Source organism: Abrus precatorius, unplaced genomic scaffold (genome assembly GCF_003935025.1).
Source record: "Abrus precatorius isolate BTA unplaced genomic scaffold, Abrus_2018 Scaffold6, whole genome shotgun sequence".
Lineage (NCBI taxonomy): Eukaryota > Viridiplantae > Streptophyta > Magnoliopsida > Fabales > Fabaceae > Abrus > Abrus precatorius.
Genome location: NW_020874406.1, coordinates 21,222,738 through 21,242,879, shown reverse-complemented (window position 1 = coordinate 21,242,879; position 20,142 = coordinate 21,222,738). Strand labels below are relative to the sequence as shown.

General features: G+C 30.7%; 3 protein-coding genes across 4 annotated transcripts; 2 read left to right on the top strand and 1 right to left on the bottom strand.

Moving 5' to 3' along the window:
- The first annotated feature begins 328 nt into the window (after window positions 1-328).
- LOC113869141 (PLASMODESMATA CALLOSE-BINDING PROTEIN 4-like) lies at window positions 329-2,750 on the top strand. Its single transcript, XM_027505311.1, has 4 exons — window positions 329-640; window positions 971-1,210; window positions 1,312-1,348; window positions 2,125-2,750. The coding sequence occupies exons 1-4, from the start codon at window positions 589-591 to the stop codon at window positions 2,423-2,425; spliced, it is 630 nt and encodes a 209-aa protein (XP_027361112.1). The 5' UTR covers window positions 329-588; the 3' UTR covers window positions 2,426-2,750.
- A 3,587-nt stretch (window positions 2,751-6,337) lies between these two features.
- On the bottom strand, window positions 6,338-12,942 carry LOC113869514 (uncharacterized hydrolase YugF). 2 transcript variants are annotated; one of them, XM_027505867.1, is made up of 10 exons: window positions 12,670-12,942; window positions 11,469-11,563; window positions 11,294-11,391; window positions 11,137-11,186; window positions 10,404-10,499; window positions 10,206-10,295; window positions 9,716-9,808; window positions 8,433-8,528; window positions 6,890-6,955; window positions 6,338-6,686 (listed from the first exon to the last, which is right to left on the bottom strand). In XM_027505867.1, the coding sequence occupies exons 1-10, from the start codon at window positions 12,820-12,822 to the stop codon at window positions 6,531-6,533; spliced, it is 993 nt and encodes a 330-aa protein (XP_027361668.1). In that variant the 5' UTR covers window positions 12,823-12,942; the 3' UTR covers window positions 6,338-6,530. The 2 variants fall into 2 exon arrangements, with proteins under 2 accessions (XP_027361668.1, XP_027361669.1); XM_027505868.1 differs by lacking the exon at window positions 12,670-12,942 and adding an exon at window positions 11,898-11,929 and having other exon boundaries at window positions 6,441-6,686.
- A 3,466-nt stretch (window positions 12,943-16,408) lies between these two features.
- Window positions 16,409-18,470, top strand: LOC113870379 (erlin-1-like). Its single transcript, XM_027506975.1, has 7 exons — window positions 16,409-16,708; window positions 17,053-17,164; window positions 17,261-17,328; window positions 17,417-17,473; window positions 17,576-17,734; window positions 17,822-17,968; window positions 18,123-18,470. The coding sequence occupies exons 1-7, from the start codon at window positions 16,409-16,411 to the stop codon at window positions 18,468-18,470; spliced, it is 1,191 nt and encodes a 396-aa protein (XP_027362776.1).
- Window positions 18,471-20,142: the final 1,672 nt, after the last annotated feature.

Sequence of the window (20,142 nt, the reverse complement as noted above, 5' to 3'; positions counted from 1 at the left end):
AGTTAACTACTGAAACAGGAAATGATAACCCATAGATGCTACAAGTTCCATCCCTATGTAACTAGTAGATGGTTCTAGATAAAAAGATCTACAAGAACCTCTCACATATCTAGGTGGCCCACAGAACAGTGATCTCTTTCCTATTCACATTAGACCTTAAACCAAGGTGAGTTACCTTTATTTCTTTTGAGTTTAGGACCGTTTGAAAATATACACAAAGTAGTCAGATACATGCACATTACTATATTACCTGGTACACTACATATTATATTGTACAGTAGTATAATAATAATAAAAGCTTAAGCTTTAATACAATTCCCCGTAATACTCTCCCCTGTGAAGGATACATAAGTTATTCTATATTTATTTATTTATTAATTAATGCTTATAGTACAAAATGTTCAACACATAAAGAGTGATTGAAAAGTGTACCAGACAGGCTCCCACCACCTCACCACTGTCCAGAAATCTCCATTCTCTAAGCTGCTTGTTTTCTTCTCTTAGCCTCATATTGGAGTACCCTCTTCAATTCCCTTCTAGTAAATTTCCCTTATACCCTCTGAATACTCATCATCATCCTCATTAATCATGGCTCTTGTGGTGTATTTTGTGCTTTTACTAGCCCTCACTGGTTATTCAAGTAAGCATCTAGATTTGCTTGTGTTTGTTTCAAATTTCATGTTTCCTAACATGTGGTTAAATGAGGCTTTTAATCATGCATCATACCTCACCCCTGAGATGGGTTCTCTTGATTTGTTTTTCTTGTTTTTATGTTTGGGTTATATGCAAAAGCTTAAGATGCTAAAATACTAAAATGGATTTTGTTCAATGAGTCTTTTTTTTTTTCCCTTTCTATTTTTGTTCTGTTTTTACTTCAAGCGGATTTAAAATTCCAGGACAAGTTAATGCATCTCATTTCGAAGAAAAGATGGGATTTTGTGTGGACTAACTTTTTTTTTTCTTCAAAAAGGTGCTCTTTACTGTGTGTGTAAAGATGGTGTGGGTGATCAAGCTCTTCAGAAAGCAATAGATTTTGCTTGCGGTGCTGGAGCTGATTGTACCCCTATTTTGCAAAATGGAGCATGTTTCCAACCTAACAGTGTGAAGGATCACTGCAACTATGCTGTTAATAGCTATTTCCAGAGAAAGGGTCAAGTTCAAGGAAGTTGTGATTTTGCTGGTGCTGCCATCCCTAGTCAAACTCCACCTAGTATGTAGTATCTTGTAGTTTTTAGCCACCTTCAAAATTTTTTTGGACATTCTTGTTCAAATTCACCTTTACTAACGTTTTTTCCTCTTTCTGATCTACAGCTTCAGCATCTTCATGTGTTTACCCCTCAAGTCCTGGGTATGTTTCTTGCTGTTTTGGTTATTTTTTACACATCTATGGCTTAAATCTCTGAAATTCAAGGAAATTTTCACCTGTTCTTTTTAAACCCATTTTCCATTTTCAGAATATAAAGTGGATCTTTTCCATATTTTTAAGTTAGCTTTTCATGAAACTGATTGCTTACTTTTCTTTGATGTGCTTAGAAGAAGGGTAGATAGATTTGGCTTTGATTTTATCATTGGCAAGAGTAAACCCATTAAAACCGGTTTATTTTGTAGTGGTGAACATACATTCCAATTCATTCGTTGTAAATGCTTTTGTTTTTTTCTTAATTTATTATTTTTGCAAAACATGCTTTCAGGCTCCACTTCACATTACCCAAAAGGTCCTTTTTATTTTGGGTTAATTTATCCACCGCCCTGAACTAGATTTACTCACAATCCAATCCATGACATCATGATTACTCTTTTGAAAAATTAGCTGTCAAGATTATGATGTTTCGCAATTATTTTTGTCCTATTTATCCCCAGATGTTTGATTCTAGATCTGTAATCATACAATACTTAATAAAATCATTTTTATTCTTAGCTCAAAATCATATTTATTTATCATTGACAAAATACTTACAAGTGCATCAAAAAAGCAAAAAACTGTGACTTGTTTTTCTAATTTGTAGTACATCTTAATATTTTTTTTTTTAATTTTAATTCTTTAATCAGTACTGGGTAGCAAGATTGTATTATTAGTCTATGTGAAAATTGTGGACTAATTTGATATTTGGCTTGCAATTGCAGCAATGCAGGAACAGGCACAGCAACCCCAACAACCAATTCACCAGCAGGGACACCACCTTCAACCTTAACTCCAACAACTCCCACTGGCACTACACCAATTGGTACCACTCCAACTGGTACAACTCCAGGTACAACCACAGGCACAACCACAGGTAGTCCTAATGTGTTTGGTATCAGTCCCACATCTTCAACTGGCAATGGTGGCTTCAATGACTCAAGCAACGGAGTGGTTCCTTTGAAACACACTGCTATGATCCTATTATCCCTTGTGGTTACATTTTGGCTAGTGTTAAGGGTCTAATTGGTACAGTGCTAGGAAAAACCTGTGGTGGTTTGATGTGTGGATGAGATTTTGCCATGTCATGATGGGTGTTCATGTAATTTCATCACTGGGAATCATCCAGAAGCAAGCCCCACCTTGGACTCATGTTTTTGGTTTTGTTCTGTTCCTCCTATGTGCCAGAAAAAAAAAAGGTAGGGAATTTGGTTCCTTTTCAGTGGTGAATATATTTGATATATGACTACTAAGGAAGTAGAACCTCTGATCAGTTTCCATTTGTATATTACTATCATTATGAGAGGCACTATTTTTTAATTTGAATGAGCCTTCCGACCTCATATCTTCTGTTTAATCCATTACCCCATACTTAATATTTGTCGTTAATAAATATAGCATGTTATGCATTTAAGCCATTAGTTAAAAAATTGAAAGTGATTTTACTTTTTAGAAATTATGTTGGATTTTATTAAAAATTATGCACGAGGTGCTTTTATTATACGTTTAATAAAAATTTAAGTTCCTTAAAGATGTTAATTAGTATTTCATTTAAATTATTAATGATATAAACTTGTATGTATATCTAATTCATCTGATGAATTATTTTTTCTGGTGGATTGCATTGATTAACGTCGTTTTCAGCAACCGACTTTACGTAAGTTTATATTCCTATGTTTAATCAATTGTTAATCCGCGAGTTGGTTCGTCGTTTTCCATTCGACACCGATGACGTGGCATTAATATCAGCTACGACCTGTTTTTATGCATCAGCAAGTTTAATTACACTAGTACGCACATTTTCCTCCAATTAAATTTTTTTCTTTAGTATGGTTTTGGGCATATATTATAGTCAGAAATTAATTAGTATTTTTTATTAAAAATTATAATATATACTCTTTGAAAGTGTGTGGTTCACTTTATTTGTGCAAATTTTGAAAAGAAAATAAATCTAACGTTCGGTTTCATTTTCCGAGTTTTACGCTAAACGACTAAACATGCATTCTTCTGCCACATTTTCATGGTACTGCTAATGTGCCTCCAACAGACCAAATGCGTATACATGAAAAGTTAAGCGAAGGTTTCAAAGTTCTCCTTATCACTTGCTACGAACAATGAGATAATTTGATATTTCCCTTTTTTTTAATAAGTTTTTTTAATATGTTCTTGATAAGATCTTTAATAAAATTTAAAGTTACTAATTATCTTTTATAAATATTGAATATTTTAACGTTTTACCATTTAATATTATAATAAAAATTAACTTTAAATAAAAATAAATTTGAAATATAAATAATCATTTTAAAAAAGATTAATGGATTAACTTATTTTCTTTCCCTTGTGAGTAATATCCATTCCTAATGGAATAGGCCAATTTTTCTTACGTTTTTGTTCGAATGATGTAATGAAATAGGAAGGAAAGAAATTACAAAAAAAAAAAAAAAACAGAAACCGGGTGATAAATAATAAGATATTATTTAAATAAGTAAAAATTAAAGAAAAACTTTCTCTTTAGAATTATAACGAATAAAAATATTTTTATATTTTAAATTTATTTTTAATAAAATATTGATATTCAGTAAAAAAAATTTAAAAAATTATTTATTTAAATGAATAAAAAATAAAGATTTTGTGCAATAAATTGTTTTATCCTGATAAAAAAAAATAAAAAAAATGGCCTGCTTACCCCCCATCGCTGTCACATTCAACGTCAATAATTGTGGAACCTGCTATACAAATTTTTCTCACTAGGCTCACAAATCATTCATATGAGAGAATATGTATTATAAAAATATTTTAAAAGAAATATATTTAATATAAACTCAAAATAAATTGTGAAATTTTATTTGAAAAGGTAAAGCATCCAAAGCAAAGATGAGAGAAAACTTTAAACTCAATTTAACAACCAATACAAAGTATGATAAAAATGTATTAAATGTTAATAAAATATTTAATTTTATTAAGTATTATTTTTTAGAAGTGATTTGTAATGTTTTTAAAAAATTTAATTATATATGTAAATTGTAATGGGTTAGAGTATCTTTTATACTCTAAATTTATTCTTAATTTTAATAAAATATTAATATTTAGAAAAAAAAAAGTATGATAAAAGGATTAAAAAAAAAAAAAAACCACAATTGATCCAATTTTTACCTTCGTATACTTTCTTACCTCAAAAAAACATGAAAAACTAGCTATTTGAAATATAATGTTACGAAGTTACTGATAATTTTATATTCGCTGGGATTAAATTGTTTTAAGAGTAAATCTTATTTAATAAAGATTAAATTTTGTTATTCTAACTATAAAATAAAATAAAAAATGTCTCAGCTATGTTAAGTTTACCATAATTCATACAAACACAAAATTAACGCTTCATCAAACAAATTTGTATTAATATATAATGTATGTTTCTTAAAATACAAGTAAATATTAAATTAAAAATTACATGTTTATGTGATTTATTTATATATATCAATATACATGATTAACATGTTAACATCATATTGTTTATTGATAAAATTTAAAATTTATAAAAAATATTAAATAAATTAACATTAATGCTAGATACTCACAGAGTAACTTGATCTCTACTCTTTTATATTATATTATCAAACATTTCATATATTGTACAAGTATTTTTAATTTAAATAAAAATTTAATATATATAAATTGTCTAATAAAAAATTAAGATGGATAATTAATTAACATAAATAGACAAAAATATAAATAAGTTTGAAATTAAATTAAAAGTATAAGTGGTTGACATTTGAGATAAAGTAAAATTTAAAAGTAAACTAATGAAATTAATTATTTTGACAAAGCTAAAAATTAGTAAAAGAAAAGTAAATATAAAGGTTTAAGTTAATAATTTGTACATTTTTAAAAATATAAAAACAAATAATTTTATAATTACACCTGTTAAAAAGCAAATGAATATAATAAGTTGTCTTCATACTTAAGAGTAAAGATTGTATTTAATTATACAAGAATAGATATTAAAATAATATTAAATAATATAATAAAGTATGTAAGCTGTAGGAGAGAGAGGGTAATGGAATAATATTTATGATTCAAAATATATGACCAACACACATTTCCAAAGTCCTAATATTCTGATGGCTTTACACGGTTAGGCATAAGAGATGCTTAATATCATACTAGGCGCCTCTCCCCTAGTCCAACTTTACCCCAAAGGCAACTTCACTCATATTATTACTATAGAATTTAATTTAAATATATTAATTAATTTTTTATACTATCACTTAAATCTAAATTGTTATATCAATAAAAATTATAAATTTATGTAATAATTAATATATAAATTATATTTATGATATATCTGAATTAATTAACAATATAAAAATCTTTATATTGATATTTCATCAAAATTAAACTCATTATTGTATCTTTTTGTTTTAATTTATCATTTTTGAATTTTTTTTTTATTTATCTGTTGTCAAATTAATAAGGTAAAATTAATATTTTTATCTTGAAGCTCTAAAGTTTATTATAAAAAGAGAAGAGAAAAGGAGTAAACGATTAAATTAATGATGTGATAGAAAAAAAAAACTAGTGTAAAAATATGTTGTAGAAATAATATATTGAATGAGGACCTTCAATTATCTAAAGTCAGATGCTGGCGCACTCATCGCGTCATGTAATTTAACGACATCCCAGCCAGAGAATAATTGAGTAAAAGGCTAACCAGCCTGACTCAACAGAAACTTTAATATTGTTCTGTCACTATCAACAATAATCATGTTAGCACCGTCACAAACACTCATGGATTGTTTTTGAGGGTTCTGGTTCTCTTCGATTAATTACCAAAAACGTGGCAAATTTTTGAGAAACTAAAAAAAATGTATGGACTAAAATCTTTTTGAGGCTTTAATTTCATTTGTTTTAGCCATCAGTTAAGGTAAAACTCATTCTTAACATTTAAAAGAAACGATCAGTATATAATATGAGAAAGGCTTGTGCATTAACGATATCATGCTACTGCAGCAACACTGTTTCTATCTACCTCTAAAACACTCCCTATTTAGCTCAATCAGCAGCTGGTTTACCAATTGCTAAACTTACCAGTTGCCTTCTTAGTTAGAGAAGGGGCAAAGTGGATGTTCAAACTTCATACATGTAAAACAGATTGATTTAATTTCTTAGCCTCTTTCTGCACAAATTCAACAATTAATTTGATAGTAGAATCTGGTCTTTCCAAATGAGGGAGATGCCCACAATTGGGTATTTGGCGAATAATTGCATCAGGTAATTCACAGTGTAGTTGCTGCAATAGTGAAAGTTCAAAAGTTAACTTCAGTAATAGTATTAGCACGGAATATGGTTCCCTTGCAGTCAGATAAAGTGAAACAAAGTAAGAGAGAATTATGCTCCCTGAAAATGACTTTCCAGCGTGTCAAATAATTCTCACAAATTTCTTGCTAATCACATGCTATGCTATAAAAAAACAGAGATAAGATGGTAACTAACCACTGCAAACTTATTGCTGATGATGCGGTCATTTTCACCCCATACTATCAGTGTTTTTTGCTTTACCTGTTAACAAATTCAAAACATCTAATTAAGAAGGAAATCAAGCTTATAAAACAACAATGGAGTCTAAGGCGCGCCTTATCCATACAAATATGACTCAAAATGTGGACTGGAGGAAATCAAACATTCTTGCTCAAGATGAATGGATTCTAACAGTTGTGCATATATGGATGGATCCAATCATCCAGTGGATTTCTCAAGAACACAAGTGTGCTTTCCTAAATTAACTAACTCGTCATTATTTAGCATTCTTTATGCAAACATCTGTTTCTATCCTGAATTAAAGACATACTTTTAATTGTTTTCCTAGAGAGAAAAAAAAGGTTATGTTTTAAGCTTGGTTTTGTGTGAGGGCAAGTTGAATTATGTGTATGTCAGTATGTATAGAACCTATCATGCAAGCAATTTTCAACAATGATAAAAGAAAATAATGAAGACAGCCTTCCAAATGACCTAGTGTATGTAGCATTTCAATCCAACAAAGTTTCAAATATTATTGAACACGGAGAAATATGCCTTACTGTCATTATCTAATAATTCATCATAAAACTCAATATTGTGTTTATAAAATTCATCATTTGCATTTTCCTTACAATATATAAACATAAAGATAAAAAAATAGTGGTCATGTGTAGACTTTTAGCCCCATGCTTAAAAAGTAAGCATTTCGATTTTATTATGAAAAAACAAAAAAAGATAGAAAAATTGACTCATTCTAGGAGATTAAAGAATTAATTACGGTACAACTTGGTACAAATTGAAGACAGCAGACTGTTTGTAAATATGATGTCTGTGATTACATAAAAATACGCTTGTTTTTCAGAAAGCCAACAACGACAAGTGAGCAACAAGTGCACGACTTATAGAAAACTAAAATTTAAGATTGACCGTATAGCAGTTCAGAATAAAAGGATTAGATGAATGGTCATTGTATCTCATGGAAAAAACAGGTGTATAAATATTCATGTTTCAAAGTATTCATCTATTTTAAGGGTTTCTTTAGGGGTTGTTTGAAAATGAGAGTTTTAGAGAAAAGGGGAAACGAGTACAATTTTTTTATTATTTAAAATTGATATTTTAATCATATATTTAAATAATATTTAATTCTCTTAACTTAAAATTAAAAAAAGAATGTCATTTCTTTTCCTTTTCCTTCAAAAGCCCTCTCACAAACATATCCATACCCACTAGATAAGATCGAGTACATGGGTCACACAATGTCATTGATCTTAGTAAAAAATCAAATTGTCATAAATATTATTTATCATTGGATCTCTTTTAATAGTTTTTTCTAGGTTTCCAGATTCCACCTCTATCTTTTTTTTTTGAATTAAAAGTTATGTCATCCACTCTTTTCAACAATGCCTCTAGTGGTCTTCTTTATACATGACTAAACTACCATAAATGATTTCTTGTCATCTAGATGTAAAAATAACATAACAAATACAGCACTCATCAACAACTTGTAATGTGTATATACCTTTCCTATTAGGGAGGCAACATTGTAACCACCACTAGTCATAAAATCCACAGTAGCATCATCCCACCAAGGCAATAAACAATGCAAGCGGCCCACCTATACAGATGATATGAAGATTGGGTAAGCACTCCACATTCTTGCAACATTAAAAATCACTAAGTATGAGACGCCAACTGTATGAGGGGACTTCTACATATATCCTAGGGCAGACGATGCTTAGGCAGGACATGCCACTAAATGGATATATGCCTATATCCAATAAGAAATGACTGAGATTCAAACATGTAATTCCTGTGAGATACTTCCAAAACATGAAATGTCATCTTGCATTTGAATCGAGAAGTTGTCTTGATTTATTCAAATTGAAGAGTTATTTACTTATGTTGCTTTATTCAAGTTGAAGAGTTGTCTTAATTCAATCTAATGGTTATAAAGTCTAGTACTAGTTATAAACATAAATTGAATCAAGCAATATGTTCTTACATGAAGTAGAATGAGGTGACTATTAATGAAAGACACAAATTAGAATAACATGACTCCTCATGAAGGACATAAGTTAGAATAAAGTGTATGACATGGGCACTGCTTGGAATGATATGATTCTTTACAGAATACTCCAATTGAATTGATGTAACCCTTCATGATAAGACACAAATAAGGCCATTGTCCGCGCACTAGACTCACTTAATTAACACTTATAAATTCATTTGCCCTTACCTTTAAGTACGCAAAAAAAAAAAAAAAAAAAGATCATTTTATAGACACCATTATTGTCTATGCTTGAGTTATGGGAGTGCAAGCCATACTCAAGAATCTTTATTGTATCATCAAAGAAAATTGTCATGGACTCAAGTTACATCGAAGGTTTTGGAATTGGTGGGGTGAATTAAGCATAAAGAAACGTGTTTATTCACAGCTTGATGACATTGTGGACAAATTTCCTTCTTATCTCTTCTTCTATACCCTTCAAAGATCTATTCCTACCAACAATTTGGTATAGGTACTTTTCCACTTATTTTTCTTGGGTTCTTGCACATTGTGATCGCATAATATAATATGAAATCTCAGGTTCTTGAAGGTGACAAGTGTTACAATAAAGATTGATTTGTTAGGATTTTTAGCTATCCTATAAACAACCTAGCATGAAGTGCTTGACTATGTGATGCTGAGTTATCCAAGAGTGCATGTGCCACATGGTCCATTATGAAGCCAAAATTGCATAAAAAAGATGTGAACACCATGTTATACAAATAGAATAATGATTTTAGAATCACGCAACTCACATTAGTCCAATCAATGCTGGTGCTGAAGGAAATGTTAGTGAAGGTCAAATGGGTAGCATATAAGCGTAATGGAATGCTCTTCAATAGATATACCTGATTCAAACAAGTGTCAATGGTGAGTTGTAACTTGCATTATTGAAGTTCTCAACATCCTCATCATCTCATTCTTATATGCCCATAACAGCAGTAGAAAATTATAGTGAAAAGATGTAAACAAAAAAAAAAATTCATGCCATTTTCAGAAATTAAATGTCATATTAAGAAATTCTATACTTAAAGATATCATAAACACCAAAAAAGAAAAACAAGCAGAAAAATTCTATTGACTTAAGAGGGTTTATGAATATTTAGAAACAATTTTATAAATAATTGAATACACAAATGAACTTATTCAGCAGGAAAAACATTGGATAGATGGAGATGGTGTAATTTTCTTGATAATTGGCAGTAATATATGCATTAGGTTATGGTAAGTTGGAAAGATATTCACCCCAGCATAGGCTATCGCTCTAGGCAAGGTTGCTAGCTTTCCAGTTCCCTCTGCATATACACTGGCACCGATCAGAACTAGTTTTTCCACCTGAAAAGATGAACTGCAAATAAATGACCACAGCACACCAGAGTCATTTGATGAATTTTTTTGCTTGGTGGTGGATATTTAGAAGTTAAGTTATTGGGCAGGACATACAGCTTCAGGATAATTGACCGCAAAGTCAATTGCAACAGCAGAGCCAAGGCTTGGTCCAATCAATATCATTGGCCTTCTGATGTAGGACTTCCAAAACTGTTACAGATAAACCAATTCAGCCTGGAACAATTGGAAAGAAATCATAACAGATGTGCAAAGGAACTAATTAATAATCAGTGAGCACGGCCATTTCATCAGAAGATAATTGATGAACAAGTCAAAGCCAATACTTTACCTGATTTGTTACTCCAATTCACACAGTTCAATAAATAAGCTACACAATTAACTAAGTGAAGTAGATTTTTCAGCATTACATACCATCTCATAGAATGGCAGAGGCAAATAGAGCTTTTGCACATTTTTGTTAATCCATGAACAGGATCCATATAGACACATAGAAAAAGAATCGATTCAATACATTTCTTATGTAACCAGGGATGCTATATTGGATTTGAATCAGATTTCGGATCAATCTTTATTGGTCCTACCTCCTCTTTTTTATGAAGAGAATGAATCTTTTTATCGAAGGATCATAAAAAAATGGGTCTAGACCTCTTGTGGGAATGATTTAGAGGATCCATGGATCCATACATCTCGATCGAAAAAGAATCGGAATTGATCAATATATCTCTCAAAACACATAAGGGTCATATTTCAAGGACTTTTCAGGCTTGATTAAAACTTGCCAACTAAGAAATTCAACAAATACATTATAACATCAATATATAAGTACCTGATAGAAGTGATCACGCTTTGATACCATATCACAGGGAGGAAGTTTTTCTGACGTATAAAAGAAGAAAAAGAGAGGAATGCATGTTAAAAATTTCATGAACGAACCAGGGAAAGGAATAAGATAAACATCCAATAGGCAAAGTAACAAAACAAACCTAAATCAGAGAAACCCCAACCAAGAATGTCAATGGCCCAGGTCTCAAAACCAGATTCCTCAAGCAATGGTAATACATATCTCCATTCTAAACATGAGCTGAATAATAATGCAACATGAAATTCAACGGTAACTAATGCTCAAAATGTATAAACTCAAAAGCATATTTTGAGCACCTGTCAAAACCATGTAGAAGAACAACTGGGGTTTCCTTTCTCTGCACCAGTGGCTTCACACAACTACTCATGATGGGATTTTCTGAGAACCTAACCTAATTGAGTCATATGGAATTGATTAGGTATTTATAAATTATAAGCAGCAAGAAATTATTTTAAGGTGGCCCTAGGCTTTGCATTGTACAGACTATGAAAGTGAGTTAGATTTTAGTCAGTCCGAGAAAAATCTACATCCACAGGGGTAGGAATTAGGACTAGCAGCATAATTTTACCAAAATTATTGAACAACTATGCATAAACCACACAGATGCAATTAAGAGATCCTAGCAAGTGAAATGAACATTTTTTTCCATTGGAAAATATTTTTGTTAATTGTGTATAATAACACCACTTAACCATGGTATCATAGTCGAACCAACAACAGCTTACTATAAGTTATGGAAAAAAAAGACACATTCTAGAGGCACAAAATTTTGTCAATCTTAGCTTCTTTAAGTTTGGCTATGAACTCGGGAGAACTGGGTCAAAGGGCCCACAATAAATATTAATTTTAAACATAAAATATTTAGAGGACCATAGCACAGTAATTGCCAACAAAACATTTATGACCAAAGCCCAATATTCTGTCCCACTGATAAATTCAACCAATCTTCAGGTCTCCAAATCTAAAGCAAATCTCACATCCAAAATTAAAGCCCAATTATACCCTAACCGTATATGTTTAAACAAAAATGTCTTTCAACATTTCCATCGTTTATAAAAGTATAAGATAACGAAATGCACAAGAAATTAGGTTTGCCAGCGAAGATTAATTTCCCAAAAATGTAATAGTATTTTAAAGTAAATAAATAAAAACAGTTAATTTGAACGAAATTATAAAATAATTCTAACTTATTTCAAAACAGATATAAATATACTTCTATTTATGAACTTTACTATATACATCATATTGAACAAAAGCAACAAGAGCTAATGAATAAGAGATTTAGCTCGTTTTAAGCAAGGAAAAATATTTTTTTATAATCAATATTTATTTTATCTAAATATCAAATTGAAAACATTCACACCTATTAAGGTTTTGAAATATATGTATAATAACATAGTGTGATATTATTAAAACCGCTAAAACTAGTCCATTGCATTACAATGTTAACACAAATGACAGAAGAAGAAAAAAGGAATGATAAAAAAGAGTATATACAGGGACGGGTATCCTCTGAATCCGCATGGCAAGTTTTCGAGCAGAGGGGTCTCGAATAGTGTGAACTTCCCTGGGAAGAAAGGAAGGGAAAGCCTCGGCGACAACCTGGAATGGCTTGGGTTTGACGGAACCGAGGGACGGAGAAAGAAGCATGTTGATGTGGTAATGAATGAATGATGAATGGTAAGAGCAGAGGGAGTAGAAAAGCAACAGAGAAAAAAAGAGAGAGAGAGAGAGAGAGAGAGAGAGAGAGAGAGGTGTGAGTGTCAGAAATCACATAACAGTATCGTCATGCATATGCATCCATATATAGAGAGAAAGGTTGGGGTGTGGAGGGGTGTGCTCAACGCACTGTTCTAGCAGGTTGGGTTCATGTGCGTTTTAAGAACTTCTCTCACTCGCGTCTTCTGCTGCGCGTGGGCTATACCTTCCTTATTCTGCTCAGTGCTCACATCACACTATTCATAGTAGCTATTCAACATTTAATACACACATTAGTTCCTTCTTCATTCACCCTACCTGCTCTTAGTCCATCCAGTAACTCGTTCTTATCATTTTTATTTTAATACATATTTTTTTATTTAAAGTTGTCTTTTAAATTGTGAAAATACAAAATTATATATCTTAATTATTTTATATTTAATGGTATTAATATATTAAATTATATTATTTTTAACAAAAATATTACTATACATAAATTCTTATCATATATAATATTGTAGAGATTAATCAAAATATTGATTAATAAAAAATCTTGTAAATGGATCATGATTGTCTCTCGTAAAAGTGCGAACAGAATGGTATAATTACGTTTAATTTTATATTTTTGCTTAAGAAAAATACAAATCAAGCGTAACTGGACGTCTAGTTACGAGAAAAAATCTAAATTCTTTACAAATTTGCATGTAAACCTGTTTAGCCCATGAATTGTATGGTTAAATCCTTATAAGATAGCGATTAATTGGGTAAATTGATCTTTAAAATTTTAAATTAAATTTATTAATCATAAATTTTGTTAAATATTGAGCATTCTAATCTATTTAACATTTTTTGTTATAACATTCGTAAATCTTTTGTGGTTAAGACAAGACAACTCTCTTTCACACATAGATCACGATTGCAAGAATTAATATGGAAGTTTACTAGATTTTCTTTCTCTCTCTGTTACTGTAGTCCTCTTCTTTGAAGTTGTTTTTTTCATCGTTGTTACTTATAAAGTCATTTCTATTTAATGAAAGATCAATTATTGCCACAGCAGCATCGCAACCACCATTCTTAACCCAATCGTACTCTTATTTTAGATTCACAAAACCACACTTTAAAACATCAAATTTAAAGTTAGTCCTTAAAACTAGATCTCGCTATAATCTGCATATTTTCCTACAGCCATATTTCTATCTATGTAAATTGATAATTTGAAGAGAAAACCCTAATCCCCTTTTTGCAGCAAACAATTTTTATAAATAAAACCCTAAACCCAAAATACAAAGAATGTGCAAGATTTCAAAATTGAAGATCACAAGTAATATCTTATGGCAATTAGAGGGAAAATAGAGAGGTCGGGGCAAAGAAATTTATTAAAAGATTTAAAATATAATAATATTTATTAAAAGAAAAAAGTCATTTAAAAATAAAAATATTTTAATATCTGTGGAGGTAGTCGTAGCTTCTATAAACAGGGAGAAAAGTTAACGTCGTGAGTGAGTAACGGAGAATAGAAAAGGACAAGGACAAGGACTGAGTGATTTCAGCAAACGTGTAAATAAGGAAGTCCTTACCATCCATTTTTGTACATAAAAAGTTACCTCCCAAATTAGGCATCTCAGGGTGGGTCTCACTCTCCTGCAGATTCAACTTTTAATTTCCTCACAAGTTAGTCCCAAAAGTCAATGTCAGCAGTTAATGCCAACATCACAAAATTAAATAATACTATTATTTGTAATATTTTTAATATTAATTTAATAAATAATTTGAATAAAGTTGAACTATGATTCTTTGAATATCTTTTAATTAATATTAAAGTATTATTTCATTAATTATTCAAAAATTTAGTATTGTGTTTATTCTCAATTTAAATGTCATATATTTCCACATCCCTATTTCTCCTGAAACAAAAAAGGGCACAAACATTAGGAGGATAATTGTCAACTTTGTATCCTCCCAAGTATAGCACATAGTGTGCACCTGATCAAGTAACACTTGAAACTAGTTGAACCAACCACGCCACCTTTACTATCACATTTCATTTCTCTTCATAAAATTAATTCTATATTTGTTACATTTATGAGCAAGACAGATAAAAGTAAACTATTTTGGTACAATCGAGCCGTGTACTACTTCAACTCTCTTTAATATATGAGGGTTGCACGGAAACACAAGTTTTTGGAAGAAAAATGGATAAGAACAAATTTTTATTTTAAATAAATACATTTAAAATTAATAAATTAATATAAATTTGTTATATTTATGTATTTATTATTATAAATAATATATAATTTTTTAAATTTAAAATTAAACATATATATATATATATATATATATATTTATCATCTTCTTAACCTTTCTTAATTTTTTTTATTTTTACTATACCGTGTTTTATAATAAATTAATTTTTAAAAGAGTTATCTTATAACATTAAGGAAAACAAATCATTATTTCTCTACTACATGTTGAAACAGCCCATTAACTCTCTATTTGGAATGGAAAAAACAAAGAGAAAAAAATTAATTAAAAATGAAAAATTAATTTTAGCTTTTAAATATTATGTGTTTCTCTTTTTCATTTAAACACAAAATTTGAAAAATTATTATTTTTAGACTATACTTTTAACTTTTGAAACAGCATATTTTTATTAGTGAAAAAATAAAATAAAAAATGTGAGCATAAAATATTTAGAAAGTTAAGTTATTTATAGTTTAAGATTTAAAGATAGTTATTTAGTGTTAGTGACAAAAAAATAAAATTTTAAATACAAAAATATAGAGATAAAAGTAAAAAAAATTCGTATCACATATACAGATGAAGAAGTGAGAAAAAAGATAAAATAATGGAGTTAGATTTTTTAAAAAATATATCTATTTGAAACTTTTGCAAAGGTTAAAAAAATAAAATGAAAAAATAATTTAGAAGACAAAATAAAAATCTACCTTAAAAAGTAAAAAAATGAAAATACTAATTTTATTTATTAAATATATAAAATTATTTTATATTTATTTTAAAATAATTTAACACAATCTTTGTGGGCACACTTGTAATTAATTACAAAATTAGTATTAAATTTGATATTTATTTACATTTGTAACAATTTTCTGTTGATTAATTGTTCTTTAAGTTGAATCATGTGATATAGAATCATAGATGTTTGATGAACACTATTCGTTGATGAGATGCTTACTGCTTCATGCCGAGATTAAGTTTCACAGAAAGAAAAAATTAACAGTAAATATACTGAAGATATTAGTATAGACATATCTGAAGTTACTTCTACTTACGAAAGAACTTGATGAAACTCATTACATTGATTAACTAATTAATTAACAAAAGCAACTTCACGTAAATTCAGTTACGAACTGGCATTGCAGCATAACTAACTAACGAACTTAGAAGACCGTTAAAGAGTTAGTTATTTATGAAGCTGAGATATATTATATATAGGCTACAGTGAAGGCAATTTCTACAGAGACACTGATCAGCTTTCAATATTTGTTTCTTCTTCTGAATCGTTTTCTGAAGAATAGCTATGGAGGATCAAGAAGTACCCTCTCTTCCTCCGCCGCAAAATAATAATGAAATTCCACCCCAAGACCAAGCTGTGCCGCAAGTCCAGCAACTGCAACCGGCCGTATTGGAACCTGCGCCTGAACCTGAACCTGAACCTCAAAACCAACCCGAACCCGAACCCGAACCCGAAGTAGTTCCCTGGTATTGGTGGTGGTGGGGGCATGTACCAAATGACGATGAATACGAGGAAATTAAATACAACTTTAAACATATCGGTATCATCACGGGCATGATGATTCACTTGATCTACTGCGTTCAGGTAATTACCTTCTCTGTTGCGCTCATCTTTCTTTCCAATTAATCTTCATTTATCTGTTAAGCCACATTGCCTCAAGTTTCTTCGATGAACACACTCTTTAATATGGTAGCAGAGTTGTGTTGTAGGGATTTTATTGTGTAAGAATATTGTAACAATTTGATTAATTTAATATTTTTTTCTTGTGTAAGATTTTTTTTTAATTTTTTGTTAATTTTAAATTAGTTTTATTCGTTATTATAGTTTTATTATAGGATATAACTTTTTACTCATGGAAATACGTTAGAATTTATTCTACTCAAACCCTGAAACTAATTAAAACATGAGATATTTATTTTTATCTGCAGAATAATAAACCATTAGTACCAGCAGCTGTTGAAGCTATCGTCGTAGTCCCCGAAGGTTATGTGGGGTTATTATGGAGAACTGGTTTCCTTCAGAAGCCTCTTCTTGGTCCAGGTATACGAATGTGCTCCTTTATTGTTGTTTTTTTTTAATTAATTAATGCACTAAGTTAATTTGTTTTGTGTTCTTAATTGGTATTGATTTTTCCAGGTATTCATGTAAAGATTCCTCTCCTAGAATATTCTGAACTGGTTAGAGTGATACCCAAGACAAATAAGGTAAACTGATTAGAACAATTGTGGGAATTGATTAGTTGGTGTTTGGCGCAGGATTAATTATTTGAATGAAACATGGTGTCTAATACAGGTCAGTGTACCGTGTAGTACTAAATGGGGTGTTATGATCAATTTTGAGGAGATAAAGGTAATAATAAATATGAATTTTACTAACTAGTGCTCAAATTTTATTTATTTTTCATACTACTTACTGTTCATATCGTTGATGTATATTCTTTAATTTTTTTAGGTTGTTAGCCAACTTCATGAGGAATATGTCTTCGAGACAGTGCTCAACCATGGTACGCGTTATTACTTGAAATGGATCAATGAGAATATTCAGGATAAGATGAATAAGTTCTGCAACGCTCACACTTTTCAGCAAGTCTATATTGACGAGTTTGATACGGTAAAGTTTTAACCAATTGCATTAGTTTGTTTGCTTGTTTTTTAAATCACATCCTAATGATACAAGGAACGTTTATGGTTCTTTCAGATACAAGAAAATATGAAAGAAGCTCTGCAAAGTGACTGCAATCGCCATGTTCCAGGAATCCAGATAATCAGTGTTAATATCACAAGGCCAACCATTCCAGATGGCGTAAGACTGTTACACGAACAGATGGAAGAGGAGCGTACGAAGGTACATTTTAACGAATCTGGATAGATGCAATGTTATGGTTGATGGGCTTTGCTGGGATTTGTGTCTTTCTGACTTTTGCAGAAGTTCTAGCATTGCAAGTTATATAGTATTGGATTTAGAATTAAGCACATGTAGTTTGGATGTTGTTGGGTAGGTTTTAATAGCTACGGAGCACCAAAAACTAGCCCTGAAGGAGGCAGAGACGAAGAATCAGCTGGCAGTTAGCGAGGCTGAGACGAATGCCACTGTGACGAAGATCCATATGGAACAGCAATTGATGGAAAAGGATGGGCTTAAACGCCAACAAGCAATTGAGAATGAAATGTACCTAGCACGTGAAATGAGCATGGCAGATGCACATTTGTACCGGGTAACAAGAGAATCTGAAGCAAACGCGATTAAGAGGAATGGCTCCCAATTGATGGAGGTCGTGCCTGGTACTAATAATACGTTTTTCTTCGGGGTTAGGGTTGCCAATATGGATCCAAGGATCTTTCATTGAATTCTTTGTTTTCACAAGTCAGATGACTCATCGTTGTAGCATTACCTCTGTTTTGCAAACATCCTTTTTTTCCTTCTTTTTATGAGAAGATTGTGTACATATAAATAAAACAGCAAGTTCCTATACCATCTCTCTCTCTCTCTCTTATCTCTACTTTTACGGCACACTGTTTTGAGATGAAACAAGTAATATAAATAATCTCTACTTCTACAATTGCCATCCGAATTTCTCAGTATTTTAGCCATTTTCAATTTTGCCATCATACATGTTACAACATTTTCACACTTCTACTTGATTGGATGGAAGAAAAATTAAAGGGAGAAGGAACAAATGAACGTAAAGCTTCAATTTTTTTCCTCTGTATTTTGGATTTTCTTTCTTCCCGTGTCTTGTTCCCTTCATCCAAACACACAACGTTAAAAACTTCATAATATTGTGTCCTGGACGAAAGTTGACCAAGTCAACCCTCGCCCCTAATTTTATTCTCTACTACTTTGAATGAAAAATAATGAATATTTTGTTGTTGTACTCGTTGAAATTTAACGACACAGCTTCTTTTCCCTTTTTTCCTGGTCACAGTACAAAAACCAATAACAATTAACATTACTGCCCTTAATAATCCTATTAGGTGAAAAAAAAACCCTCAATTAGAAAGTTCAAATATACACAAAAATCAATAGCAATAAAGATATAAGATTTCACTAACTTTCAATTCTGCTTCTGCCTTATTTCTGACTGACTCCAATGAAAAATGAGAATGCTTAATAAGTCATTTTAATGACTTGAAATATTTATGAGCAGCTGAATAATCACTGTTTCCCACGCCCTGATGATGCCAACCAACAGCACGGCAACAGCCACAAAAAAACATGAACATAAACCGTAGATTAATTACACAGAATTTTTTTTTATAGAAGTACTAAAACTACCCTTCTACTTCTCCCAAATAAGCCTTCAATGATTACTTGTTTATGTTTAGATTAATTACTTATGCTTTTGGTCATTTGTTGTTAAGCTGACAAGAACAAAGATTTGGTTTCTGACAAGTGCATCTGCCATGCAACGTTGATTAATGAAATGCTTGTTTAAAGTAATCATCCCATAAATATAAGTTATGGTCACGTGTAATAATAGGTATTAAAATCCAAGTGTCATAATAGGAGAGAAATTGGAATTTTAGTGAAATTATCTCCAAGAGGGGGAGTAAAAGCAACTTTGGTATTACTGCAAGTTTAAAAAAAACCCTGAAATTATATAATCATCATGAACAAAATGTAACAGTGTAAAAGAAAAATTAGACCAAAATTGAAGCCGCCAAAATCCATTCAGAACCAAAATTGCAATGAAAAATGGAAATTGTTCAATAATAGATAATCGTCATGAAATGCTCTAACGTGAAGAGAATCGTCTGTTAGTTTAAGGAAATCCAAACAAGATATTGACTTTTTGAACTCATAGGTATTAAAATTAAACCACCTGAGTGTGGTTAACTAATAGTTAGTTATCCAGCTGGCATTAGTTAGTTAGTTAGTTATTTCTGAAACTCGCGCGTATTATAAATTTACTGGAGTCAAGACATTGTCTACTGAAGTATCTATCATTATCAATATCATTTTTTTTTCTCTCCACCAAAACAAAAAAAACATTTTCAAACATTTTCAGACATTGTGTT